Below are 13,398 nucleotides of genomic sequence, written 5' to 3'. Positions count from 1 at the left end.
AAGCCAAAAATAAAGTAAGATAAAATAAGTTAATGGGTCTAATACTGTTCTGGACCAGAGCCACGGTACAGCAACTAGGGACTTTCCTTGCATGCAGCTGACCCAGGTTCTACCCCGGCATCCCATATGGCCCTTCAGCACAGCCAGGAGTCATCCTTGAGTGCAGAGCCAGGAGCATGCCATGAGTATCACCAGTGTGACCCCAAAACTAAAATAAAATTGAAGAAATGAAGTAAGTGAATAGGTCAGAATTTTAGTAATGCTTAATTCACTTCCTAGTACTGATACCATTCTTTGCTTTTGAGAAAAAAAATCGTATTTCTTAATGCTGAGAAGACTTACATGTGCTGTGCTATAAATAGGTGGGCTCTTAATTATTTTTAGCACTATTTTCTAGATAATTTTGTCTATTAGAGTTAATTTCATAGGTGAGAGAGCAGAAGCTGAGTGTATGCTGTCAGAGTTCCAGAGTTGGGTGGAAAATTCCCAGGCCAGGTAGAGATACTTTACAGAAGCTGAAAAATGAGAACTAAGCCAGAACATTCGCTCCCCAGAGACCTCAGGCTAATGTGCCTTTCCGAGTCTCTTCTCCTTGCACTGCTCCCTGTGCACAGTTAGATTAGTCATTGTTAATTATAACGTCCACATGATGGTGTTAAAATCTGTGTTTTCCTTGTTATGATTCTCAGCATAAAAATATGAAAGATATTTGACACATCTTTCCCCAAAGTACTGGGAAACTGAGCCATGGACCTTTACTTTTTTTTTTAATTCTTTTTAATTTTTATAAAGTTGTTCAAATAATTTATTGCATTTAATATTTCAGCACCAATCCCACTACCATTACACCTTCCCACCACCATTATTTCGGATTTTTTCCACCACCACCCAAGCTTGCCCCAAAGGAAGAGGCTCAGTAATTTATTTTGTATTGCTTGTTATGAATAAAAAAAGTAAAGGTAAAGGCCCTCCCGTTGATCGTCGATTTGCTCGAGCGGGCCCAGTAACGTCTCCATTGGAGACTTTGTTGTTACTGTGTCTGGCATATCGAATACTCTCGGGAACTTGCCGGGCTCTCCGAGAGGGGCGGAGGAATCGAACTCGGGTCGGCCATGTTGGCCGCTTGTAAGGCGAACGCCCTACCCGCTGTGCTATCGCTCCAGCCCAGGGCTGGAGCGATAGCACAGCGGTAGGGCGTTTGCCTTGCATGCAGCCAACATAGCTTGTTATGAATAATCCACTAAAAATTATCCAAAAAGGTTTCCTTAGAGGAAAGTGTGAAAATTGTTGTATTTTACTTTGGAGCTATTAATTCCCTGTTTAAGAGATTGATCCTTGTGTATTTGTATATATAAATATATATACATATATCTATTGAACAAGGTCCATTGTGGTGTGCTATTCTTGGTGCATACGTGGCGTCTCTGCAGCGTGTTGCTCTCTTCCAAGATTTATTTGTGAGTTTCTGGATCATGGCTGTATAATACCTTATATGGTGCCCAGAGGGCTAGAGCAATAGCACAGCAGTAGGGCGTTTGCCTTGCGCGTTGCCAACCCGGCCAACCCAGGTTCGACATAATTATTGCCCCCTCTCGGACAAAAGTTTTTGCCCCCTCTCGGACAAAAATTATTGCCCCCTCTCGGACAAAAAAAAATCGACAAAAATATTGCCCCCTCTCGGAGAGCCTGGCAAGCTACCAAGAGTATCCCACCCGCACGGCAAAGCCTGGCAAGCTACCTGTGACGTGTTTGATATGCCAAAACACAGTAACAACAAGTCTTACGATAGAGACATTACTGGGCCCGCTCGAGCAAATCAATGAACAACGGGAGGACAGTGCTACAGTGCTACAATGGTGCCCAGAGGCAGTTTGTGGGCCTGACTGCCAGGGAGCCAGAAGCACAGGGAGATGGAGGGAGGGTGCCCATTCCCGACTTGTGAGCCTGGAGGTTTCAGACACAAAACTTGCATACCTGGGTATTTCAGCAGATTCATTCTCTGGAACATTAGGGCTCATCCCGAGCCTGTGAAGATGGGCTGTGAGCATGGCGGAGATTGGGTTCTGGAGTTTGCGGCTGCCGGGGTTCTGTTGGGGCAGGCAGAGGGACTCGTCCACTCCCCTCCTAGGTCCCCAGATGAAGTCAGCTCGGTTGCAGGGTGAGGAGGTATCGCTGCAGTGTGTTGCTCTCTCCAAGATGTATTTGTGAGTCTCTCAGCCTTTACTTTTTCTTGCAGGAAATCCGGCGCCTTCATCAATACGTGAAGTTCGCTGTCCAGGATGTAAATGACGTTCTAGACTTAGAATGGGATCGGCATCTGGAACAAACCAAAAACCAAAAGTGAGCCGGTGTTTTCTCCATAGACTTTGATATTGCCAGAACCTTTTCAAAAAATGGCTTAGGAGCAGTTATTTTTTAAATTCTACAGACATTCATTTTTGTTTTCTAATTTTGCACCTAGAAGTTTCTTCTGCAGAAAAACAGCATTCAGCCATTGATACACAAGAATTTCTTTTGCGGCACAATTTGTGCTAGTGAAAAACTGGGTTCAGCCTAATCCCAAATCAGTGGGGTAGCCTCAGAAGTATCGTCACAGTTTTTCCCTTTTCCTTTTTGTACTGGGAATCCGGCCCAAAGGCTTTTGCATACCAAACATGTCCTTAACTTCCAAGCCTCATCCCTAGCCCACAGTGTGTTTTTCTTTTAACGTAGTAAACCATTGAAGTGCATGTACTTAAAAAATTAAATATTTTATAAGATCTTACATAATTATAATTATTGCCTACATGACATATGAGAAAAGACCAATTATAAGGGTATTCTCAGTGTGAAGGCCTACCTGGAGACTGAGAAAGCACCTGTATTGCCAGCGGGGGAAAAGGAGGAGTTTTTCCTCTATTCTCTTCTGTGTACTGCTTGTTTTTCTGAAGAATTCTGCTATCAGAATGAAAAATTCAAAGGCTGCGAGGAACGATGGCAGAGATAATGGGGGAACATTTTCGCCCTAGTTTTCTAGGGCTTTGGAAGTATAAGATTACAGCGTGTCAGGGTTGTTCTTTTTTTAAGTTTAGTATTTTTTATTTTGGGGTGGGGGCACCGTGGTTTACAAACTGTCATCAGTAGGGATTACATCACATTGTAAGAACAGTAAAGTGCCTGTAGGAAACTTACCCCCAAAAATCTGTCCTCACGTCAAAACACTGGGATTCAGAAATATCTATACTTGATGAATGTGATGAGCCTTTTGTGGAATCAACCCAGGAAACCGTTTCCTTATTCACAATCCTGTGGCTTTACACAGCATTTGCATGGACCAATCTTTGTGTAATGTGGACGGCAGGACTAGAAAGTACCTTGGGTCCTTGACTGGCCGCGGATAGTAACTCAGCAGTTATCCCCAGTAGAACATTTGTCTTGCATGTGTGAGGACCTTGGTTCAAAAACTGGCACTGTTAGAAAATGAAAAAGCGATCACTCACGTGAAGACTTTGTGCCCGGGATGGGGGAGATAGGCGAGCCTAGATCTCCAGGTGCTGGGTGGGGCTGGATGCCAGGCTGGCAGCCCTTGTCCTTTAAGTTGTTGGCTTGCATGGAAGATTTCACAGCGCACACCTCTGGCTCTGATTGATGTCCAACCCGCATGTAGAAATGGCTTTTGTGGACTGGAGAGATAGCACAGCAGAGAGGGAACATGCTTTACACACAGCCGACCCAGTTGGGTCCCTGGCACCACCATGCCCTTCAAGGAGAGGTCCTTGAATGCAGAGCCAGGACCAAGCCTGAGCCCAGCTGGGTGTCATCCCCCAAAACCCAACCACAACAAAAGGAAATGGTTTCACCTGACTGTGAAAAGTCTGCTCTGTGTGGCAGGTGGATTTCTCTTCACTCACTCAGAAGTTCGCTTTTTTAAAAAAAAAAAAGTGTGCTGACTTTCTGAATACACTGTAAAGAGTATTCCTTTAAATGCAGAGGTACAGGAAGTCATTGTTTTAGCACAGAGTTAAAACCAAGGGAACTATAAAGCACACTTGGGTGTTCACTGTGCAGTAAGTTAAGAGCATGTTGTTATTGGACTGTTTTCTCCTTTCATGACCACGCCTTGCAGTTACTATGTAGCTGCATTCTTGTTTCCCATCTGGTGTTGGGCCCAGTGGTGCCCAGTACTGAACCCTGTGCTGTGTGGCATGTTCTCTGGCCCTCTGAGCCATCTCCCTGGTTTATTTATTTATTTGATCTTGGGGCCATCCCCATGGTGCTCAGGACTAAATCCTAGCTCTGCATTCAAGGATCACTCCTGGAAGACTCTTGGGACTATATGGGATCCTGGGGATTGAACCCAGGTCAGCGACATGCAAGACAAGCGCCCTCTCTGCTGTGCTGTTGCCCCAGCCCCAGGAAATGTCTTTTGAAAACGTGTGCTGAACACATTTTAGAACCAGAGACTGTTGTTCCTTTCTGAAGTTCAGTGGGTGCAGTGGGTAGGATGATTGCCTTGCACAGAGCTGACTCGGGTTCGATCCCCGGCATCCCGTACACTTCCCTGAGCACCACCAGGAGTAATTCCTGAGTGCAGAGCCTGGAGTAGCTGCATAGCATCTCGGGTTATTCATTGGGGTGGGTTCCCTCCCTGCAGTGGAGCTGCTTCTGTGTCTGGACCGCTCTCTGCAGAGGTCATTGGCTCTCCAGACTTCCCGTGGGCACCTCTGTTTCCCTGCAGGAAACCGCTTCTTTAGGTTGCTTCCTTCGTTCACTTTACCTGTTGCCCTCCCCTGCCCACCGCTGCTGTGTGTTTCTGCCCGCCTGTGCTCTCTTCTGTGCAGGCTTGGCCGCTGAGCCTCCGCTGCCCGTTCTTCCCGTTCTCCCCTTCCGCCCGCTCTGGCCTTGCGTCCCTCTTCACGCCCTCCTGCCTCCTCCCTCTCCACGTAGTCATGCTCCACTTCATTCTCGCCCCTTCAGTCCCCCTTTTGCTAAGCTTTTGCTTAACTTGAAGCACTGATGGTTCATTTTCCGTCTTTGCTGACAATAGGCGCCTGCTGGTGCCAGAGCGAGAGACGCTGTTTAACACCCTTGCCAACAACCGCGAGATCATCAACCAGCAGCGGAAGAGGCTGAATCACCTGGTGGACAGTCTCCAGCAGCTCCGACTTTATAACCAGACCTCCCAGTGGAATCTTCCCCCGGATGTTCCTCCCCCGAGCTCCACCCGCAGGTGTGTGGGAGAATGTTCGCGTGCCGCTCCTCAGAGAGGCAACTGAAGGGAGAGACACTGGGGGCCTGTGTGCGGTGGTCTGACTGTGTGACCCGCGTCGGCTTCCTCACCCTCTCTGATCTATTCCTTTGCCTAAGGAATGGGGCATCCTCCTCCCTGCGGGTGTTCTTGAGTGACTCCTCTAAGCATCTGCGCCCCCTTCCTGGGGGGTCGGCTGCAGGGTGCTCCGTGACGCCGGCAGCCTGGTGTGCCGGTGCTGCGGGGTTAGTGAAATGTACCTGGGAGGATTAGGTTGACTTCTCTCAAGGCCCAGATTGGTTTTGCTCAAGTGTGGAAACTTCCAGGCTCCAGGTTAGCTCAGTCGCCTCTGCAGTCACCAGGGCAGCGTCGCCTTTCTCTGCGAGGCTGGCCCGTAGACTTGTGTGCCCTTTCTTCGGCAGTGTCAGGTGTTTGTGGGGTGGTGGATGGTATTGAGGTGCTCTCTCTTTCCTGTGGATTGATGACACTGACGTCTCCGGTTTCCCGTTTCTGTGTTGGGGATGCTCTCCTCCCCTGCGTGAGTGTTTGGAGGACAGTGTGAGCACCTCACCTGCTCAGGCGTCTCAGGTCAAAGTTGGTTTGTGTGTAACACTATCTTGTTTCAGTTTTGACAGTGACCTTGAAAGCCTCCGGAATGCTTTGTTGAAAACCACCATAGAATCTCATTCCAAACCTTTGCCCAGAGTTCCAGGTACATGTCTGCTTCCCAGTATTTAAAACTCTCTTTATTCTCTTTCATCTAATGATAGAAACCCAGCCCCAAGCGTTTATGGACGTGCTTATTTCTTGCAGCTAAACTGTCCCCGGTGAAACAGGCTCAACTGAGAAACTTCTTGGCCAAGAGGAAGACCCCGCCCGTGAGATCCACAGCCCCAGGTAAAGACTGGTCCTCAGTTTTGTGTCAGCACCCACCAGTTGCTTTGGCTGCCCGCTGTCTTCTGCAGTGCCAGTCCATAGGGCAGGGTGTGCTTCCATGGCCGAGCCAGCCCAGCTCGAGAAGCTTCCTTGTCCCGGCTGGATGGGGCGTTGGCTTCACACTGCATATGAGAACTCCTGAAAAGGCAGTGGTGGCTAAGAACACTGCAGAAAGGAAGGCCTGTGGGGCTGGAGCGATAGCACAGCGGGGTCGGGCGTTTGCTTTGCATGCAGCCACCCCAGGTTCAATTCCCAGCAGCCCACATGGTCCCCCAAGCACTGCCAAGAAGTAATTCCTGAGTGAATGAGCCAGGAGTAACCCCTGTGCATCGCTAGGTGTGACCCAAAAAGCAAAAAAGAAAAAGATACGAAATTTAAAAAAATAAAAAAAGAAGGCATAAAAAAAAAGAAGGCATGTAATTGATGGAGAAAACTTACTTTTCGCCATTAAATTATCTTGATGATTACCTGAATTTTCTTTTTTGAAATACTTGCTTTGGAGATCATATCTTTTTTTCCCTTGAAGTTCTATTTTGAGTTTATCCCGCTCGAGCAAATCGACGATCAACGGGAGGGCCTTTACCTTATTAGTAATAATAATAAGTAACAATAAAACATCAGTATTCTTTTGGCACTTAAGTAGGGGAAGACAGTTTACTCTTACTATGCCACCATTTACTAGTTTCCTGTAATCATGGAAAATAATTTATCAAAAATGTTAATGATGAGTATAGTTTAAATTAATTTTTAAATGTTTTTCCTTATCTAATGAAAAATTTTGGGGGGGGTGCACATTTGGCAGTGCTTAGGGCTTCTGGCTCTGAACTCCGGGATCACTCCTGGCTGGGCTTGGGGGACTATAGAGGAGGATACCAGAGATTGAACCCATGTCAGCCGCATGTAAGGCAAGCACCATACCTGCTGTACTATTGCTCTGTTCCTATGTAATAAATTCTCATGGTTATTAAGGTAAAGGTAAAGGCCCTCCCGTTGATCGTCGATTTGCTCGAGCGGGCCCAGTAACGTCTCCATTGGAGACTTTGTTGTTACTGTGTCTGACATATCGAATACTCTCGGTAGCTTAAAAATATGCAGAAGTACGAAGGATTCTGAACTTACTTGTCCTTCAACCCAGATATGGTAGCACTTGACATTTTTTGGTTTACACCCAAATTTTCTCTTTCTTTATAAAAATTGGATGTTTGGAAAATGAGAGTGGAACTGTGACATTCACAGTTCACTCTGATTTGTTATTTTAATTAAGAATAACAAATAGAAAAAGCCAATATCTCTGGAGGTTCACAGCATGAGTTGGAAGGAATGCAAAATGACGTAGCCTCTGCGGAGTGCTTGGTTGGTTCAACATAAACTGGAAAACAGTTGCTGTCTGGCCAGTCTGGATTAAACTGAAAATTGAGGCACGCATAGATATTTGTACATACATGTTTGTAGCTGTGGTATCCATAGTAAACTCAAGGTAGAAGCTAGCCCGGTGTCCATTGACAGACGAATGAATAAGGAAAATAGAGTATGAGGGTTTGTCGCGCCATTTCCCTGGCCTGTGTGCAGCCTCAGTTTACCTGCTCCCAATTGGTAGGGCTCTCTGGACAGAGGTTAATGGTCTCCTTTCCATTCGTCTGGGCCTTTTGACATCATTATTGTTTTGAAAATCACAGTGGCAGGCCTAGTATAGGAACGCCTCCTGCCCTGCCCTCATTCGCAGGAATGCTGGACACGGCTGTTTTTTTGTTCTTTTCTCACACATATTATTTTTGACGAGGTATTTGAAAATCAAACTGCAGGCTATAAACTTGTCACTCTAAGTCTTTCAGTATGTGTCCTTTCAGGTCGAGGACATTCTCCTACAAGCCCCAACGCCCAGACTGAGATTTAGGCCTTTCCTCCTTGACCAAGAACTGCTGTTTTCCCGCGGTCCCTGCTGGGAGCTGGCCTTCTCCCGGGGGCTCTGCGTAGCCACTCTGTTGAGGTGGGCTTTAATCCAGGATTGTGTATTTGTTCCGTTCTCTCCTGTCTCCGTTCCCTTTGCTTTTCTTCCTGGTCTGACGTGAGCACACCCCTCCAGACGCTGTCAGAAGAGTGGCCGAAAATCGTCCGGGCCACTTCTGTGTTGTGCGCCTGTCCACCTTCTTTCTGGGGGTGTCTGACTCTGCGACAGCTTTTGTGTTTAGTTGGCCTGTTCAGCTGCGTTGAGCAGTGCTCTTGGCCTTGTTGTACCTACAGACGGTCCACGGACCGGGGGGCATTTATGACCAACTTGGCAGCCCCGTGGTCTGTGTGGACTGGCACTGGTCTGCAGGTGCGTGATTGAAGAACACGGCCACAGAGATTCCCACCGAACACCCATACTTCCAGAACACAGCCACACGGCATCCCGCTGAATGAATGCCTGTGCTTCTGGGTAAACGTTTATTCTCCCGTCTCCCCTCTGTGGAAACTTGCTGGTTCCAGTTTCTAGCTGTATTCAAATAGACCGTTTCCTGCGTCTTTATATACAAAGCTCTTGTGATAACCTCGGGTTTGGCCCCATGACTGGGCGGCCTTGTCCATCATTCTCACCTGGAGGCATGGCTTCAGCAGTCCCCCAGAGTGGCTGGACCTCTTCCGGTTTTACCATCACCTGTGAAAAGTTCAGCCGTTCACACATTCTTGCCGAACTTGGTATTTCCCAGTGTTTTCCTTTGAGCTATTTGGAGATAAACTTTTGCATGTTTACCAACTTCTTGGTATCTTTTTGAAGTACTAGGTTAAATCTTTTGATCAGTTATCTATTGGATTATCAACCTTAGTGATTTGCACTGTACCACTGTCCTCCCATTGTTCATCGATTTGCTCGAGCGGCACCAGTAACATCTCCATTGTGAGGCTTGTTGTTACTGTTTTTGGCATATCGAATACATCACGGGTAATTTGCTAGGCTCTGCTGTGCGGGCAGGATACTCTCGGTAGCTTGCCAGACTCTCCGAGAGGGGCAGTGAAATCGAACCCGGGTCGTCCGCATGCTAGGCAAAACGCCCTACCTTGCTGTGCTGTCGCTCCGGCCCCAATGATTTGCAAAATTTTGTAAATCTGAGTAGGCCTTTCTTGGTTTATCGGGTACTCTCTTTCATTTATAGAAAATTAGTTTTTAATTTTACAATAGACTTCCTTCATTAGTCACTACTTTCTGTTTTAGAAATGATTATTTGTAGGTATAGAGAATGCATACCTCTTTTGTTGTTTTTAGCTCTCAACCTGAAATTGATTTTTAATGACAGTTTTTATTGACATACAATTTATATATTAGAAATTTCAATTATCTGAAGGGTGCAGTTTGATTTTTTTGGGTTAGGTTTTCTGAGTTATGTGATATTCCTCACCAAATTGCAGTTTGAGAAGATTTCATTCCCCACATGATCTTCCTATTTATGTGTAGTAATTCCCTGTTCTGCCGCAGCCACCACTGACCGTGTTCCTTTCTGTACCTCCCATTGATAAAATTCTCACCCTTGGTCTTGTTGAAATATCTTTGGTGTCCCCCCAGATGAAAAGACACTGCTGTATGGACTGAAGAGAAAGTACAGTGGGTAGGGCACTTGTCTCGTATGCGGCCAACACAGGCTGGGTCCCGGCATCCCATATAGCCTGAGCCAGGAGTAACCCCTAAGCATCACGGTTGTGACCCAAAAGCTTTTTTAAAAAAATAAAAGAAAAACACTAATGGTTTAGTACATTCAGATAGTTCAGAGCAAATTATGTCACAGAGTCTGCAGTGATGTTCTTACAGGACAGTCAGGTTCAGTAAATACCAGCGGTGCTTTTGCATGACTTGAGGAAGGGCAAGAGATGGCCTCAGGGGTCAGCTTGTTCCATTCTATGCCCTAGAACCTGGATTCTGAAGTTCATGGTGGAGCTGCCCATCAGGGCAAAGGAGCACTGTAGCACTGTCATCCCGTTGTTCATCGATTTGCTTGAGCGTGCACCAGTAACATCTCCATTGTGAGAGTTGTTACTGTTTTTGGAATATTGATTGTGCCATGGGGAGCTTGACAGGCTCTGCCATGCGGGCCAGATACTCTCGGTAGCTTGCCAGGCTCTCGAGAGGGATGAAGGAATTGAACCCGGGTCAGCCACGTGCAAGGCAAACGCCCTGCCCGCTGTGCTATTGCTCCAACCCAGGGCAAAGAGAGGAAGGGAAATCCAAGGAGGTCAGCATCGGTCAGTGACCCCTTCCCTCCCTGGCTCCTTTCCCTCCCCTCCCCCCCAACCCCGTCTCTCCCCCTCTCCCTCTCCCTCCCTTCTCTCTCTCCCGATTCATTCAAAAGATCATAGGATTTCTCTGAAAGCGGACACACTCGGGGTAGCAGGCATCTTGCCTTTCTTGCATCGTTCCCAGTTTGGTACCACAGAGGAGACCTGTCTGTTCCTTTGCTGACACTGCTGTTCTGCCTCTGGCAGCTTCTGTCTGGGGAGGTCCATGCTCTGCCCTAAAGCACTGGCCGTCACCCTGGCTCTCACTGCACTCTTTCCACTTGACAGTCCGAAGACCCTTGCTCTCTCCTGGCATAGCGTTTTAAAAGTCCAGGTCGAGCAGAGAATGGTGTGGGCATCTTTGCTCAGATTTAATGGTAGCTGCTTCTGCTGGCCAAGTAACAAAACAGTTGTACAGGTCAGCGTCCGTCTCTCAGCCGTGAGCGCGCAATGACGGTTGGGCCTGCCCCGAGGTGTCTAACTGCTGGTCGCTTTGGGCTTTTGCAGCCAGCCTGTCTCGGTCGGCCTTCTTGTCTCAGAGATGCTGTGATGACGTGGATGAGTACAGCTCCACCTCCTCCATCACCCAGCCCCTGGACAGCGAAGATGCGGCCGCGACCTTGTCATCACGGCACGCGCCCGTGACCCGCACGTCTTCCATCCAGCCCAGCGTGATGGTCTTTGGCTCCAACGTCCCCAAGTCTCATTCAGTTAACAACCAAGCTATGGTGATGCCCAATTTAGGTAAGTGTGTGGAAACGTGTTCCCCATTAGGCCACTGACTAACCGGTGCAGGGCCTTGAGGGTCTGACATAGCGCTGTGCACGTGCTCAGTTCCAGCCTGTTCTGTTTCTGCTGATGCTCCCAGAAGGCTGGTGTGGAGGAGGTGTGTCCCCACGAAAGTGCTTGTCGGGCCTCACGCACCAGAATGGATGGCCAGGTCCTCCTCGTCCCTGCTTTCTGCTTTCCTGGCTGTGAGCCTCTGTCTGCAGCAGCGTGGCCAGTCCATATCCTGCCTGAGAACTCGCCTGAGAACTCGTGCCCCCCCCCACCACCACCACCGGTGCTGGCTGTCAGCTCCCCGACGGGTCTCTTCCTGTCTGGCAGCTTCGGTTCAGAGCAGCCAGACTTGGCACATTTTGAAATGATGTTTTCTAAGAACTGGAGCTGCCCCTGGCAGTGGGGCCAAGTGTGGTGCCACCTGGTGCCCGGGGCAGAATGCGGAGCCTCACACCTGCTGAACATGTGCTCTGGCCCAGTGGTTACGGCGCTGATGGGAAGCTTCGGGGGCAGGAAACCCTGTGTGCTCTGTGGGCGGCTCGTGGCTGAGAGCCTGGAAAGGGGTCTGACTCGGCGGGGCCGACAAGGCAGACAGTCGGCATTGGCTCTCGGAGAAGCGGGTGGCAACTTAGGGCTGTGCGTGCACTGCGTGTAGAGAATCCTGCAGGATTTTGACTGGGGCAGCTTCCCTGCACCCTGGCACAGAGCGCTGACGGTTTCAACTTTTCCACCTTCTCTTCTCACCCGCTCTTCCTTCGTGGTTCTTTTCCCCACAGGAACGGCATCCAGCAAAGTCATGCCCCAAGGGGCCGATAGCACCATGCTCCCCACAAGGACCGTGAAGCATGGCGCTCCCGGGCCTTCGCAGGCCAGCCCGGCCTCCCAGGCCGCCGGAGCGGCAGCGCTGAGACGGCAGCTGGCCAGTCAGGCTCCAGGTGAGCACCACATGCAGCCCTGTGCCAGGGAACAGTGGGCCGTGCTGCTGCTCTCGGGAGTCGGGTGTGAGGCCCAGGGTTCCTCCCCGCGGCAGCGCCCCCAGTAAAAGATGCAGCTAAATCCCAGACCAGACTTCCTGTGATGGCCCGTCCTGTTTCCTGGAGCGATCCAGAAGGAAGAGTAGCTGTGACGCTTCCTTGTAGGAGAGGCGGGGGAGACGGGTACCGTTCGCTTGGGAGAGAGCAAGTGGGGTCTGGTTTGACTTTTGCTTTGGGCTGCACTACTCCTGGCTCCGTGTTTGGTGGTTGCCCTCAGCAGTGCTCAGGGGCCAGATGGTGCTGGCGGGGGAGCTGAGGCCGCTGGTGCAAAGCAGGGCTCCAGCCTTCCGTGCCCTGGCCCCGACCAGTGGGCTGCTGCTTCTCCTTCTTTTTGTAATTTGAATAATGCCTGTTTTAAGTCTAAAAGTAGCCATTGCCCTTGGTCCAGTTAGTAGCATTTTACTTGTCTCCAAGCTGGGTGCAAACCCAGATTGAATCCCTGGCACCACATGGCTCCCAGAACCGCACCTGGAGTGATCCCTGGGCCCACCCCGCAAGGAAGCCTGAGTATAGGTCCTTCACGCCTGCCCTCCCCATCCCACAGTTGTCCTGTGGGATCTTTTTGTTTATTTTGAGAGGCCTTGTCCCAAGAGTACGCAGGGGGCCTGGGTCATTCTTGCGGTACGCAGCCCAGTACTCCTTGGGTCCATTTAGGGGCCAGGTGATACTGAAAATTGAGTAGGGCCTCTGTCCCTGGCAGGCACGCCAGCCTTGGGCGGGGGGCCTCTCCTCTGGGCCTGTCTAGGTTTATTTTGTCATTTAGCATCTTTTTGGGGTTTTGTTTGTTCTGGGTCAACACTGAGCAGTGCTCAGGGCGTACTCCTGGCTCGTGCTCAGGGATAATCATGATGGAGCTTGGGTCCGCTGCATGCAGTATAAGCGTCCCACCTGCTGTAGTATCTGCTGCACCATCTCCTAGTGTCTTAAGGATCCCAGCTCTCGCCAGAGCTGTGCTTCTGTGTGCTTGCCTTTGGGGTGACCTCATATCACTTCCGGTGGCCTTGTCAGCCCCTGGGCATTGCTGGGGTCTTCCCATTTGTAAAGAAAGGAAAAGGAAAGGCAGCTGCAGGTTCCCGGGCCCACAGGGAGCTGAGCCAGACTCTACCCTGGCACAAGCGTACTCTGCAGTCGGGAGTGGTCCAGTCGTGGTCCATTCCTTGGTGCTCAGTGTCA

At 49.4% G+C, this 13,398-nt stretch overlaps 2 protein-coding genes and 1 non-coding gene across 3 annotated transcripts in view; 1 reads left to right on the top strand and 2 right to left on the bottom strand.

The window, feature by feature from the left end:
- Positions 1–13,398, top strand: part of NUP214 (nucleoporin 214) — a 90,179-nt gene that overhangs the window by 30,384 nt on the left and 46,397 nt on the right. The window contains exons 18-23 of the mRNA XM_056108841.1: positions 2,237–2,340; positions 5,027–5,209; positions 5,854–5,939; positions 6,041–6,124; positions 10,919–11,155; positions 11,968–12,126. Of these exons, the coding sequence (XP_055964816.1) occupies positions 2,237–2,340; positions 5,027–5,209; positions 5,854–5,939; positions 6,041–6,124; positions 10,919–11,155; positions 11,968–12,126 (853 nt within the window). The remainder of the gene's footprint in view (positions 1–2,236; positions 2,341–5,026; positions 5,210–5,853; positions 5,940–6,040; positions 6,125–10,918; positions 11,156–11,967; positions 12,127–13,398) is intronic.
- Positions 3,919–4,047, bottom strand: LOC130018073 (small nucleolar RNA SNORA22). Its single transcript, XR_008791470.1, has one exon. It is a non-coding gene; the product is annotated as a small nucleolar RNA SNORA22 (small nucleolar RNA).
- The window catches only part of UCK1 (uridine-cytidine kinase 1), a 212,146-nt gene continuing 204,924 nt past the window's right edge, over positions 6,177–13,398 (bottom strand). Inside the window, exon 8 of the mRNA XM_056108854.1 lies at positions 6,177–6,186. The gene's annotated coding sequence lies outside the window, so the exon portion shown is untranslated. The remainder of the gene's footprint in view (positions 6,187–13,398) is intronic.

The sequence above is a fragment of the Sorex fumeus genome, unplaced genomic scaffold, assembly GCF_029834395.1.
Source record: "Sorex fumeus unplaced genomic scaffold, SorFum_2.1 ptg000233l, whole genome shotgun sequence".
Lineage (NCBI taxonomy): Eukaryota > Metazoa > Chordata > Mammalia > Eulipotyphla > Soricidae > Sorex > Sorex fumeus.
The sequence above is the reverse complement of the archived record's forward strand: the minus strand, read 5'-3'. Positions and strand labels throughout refer to the sequence as shown.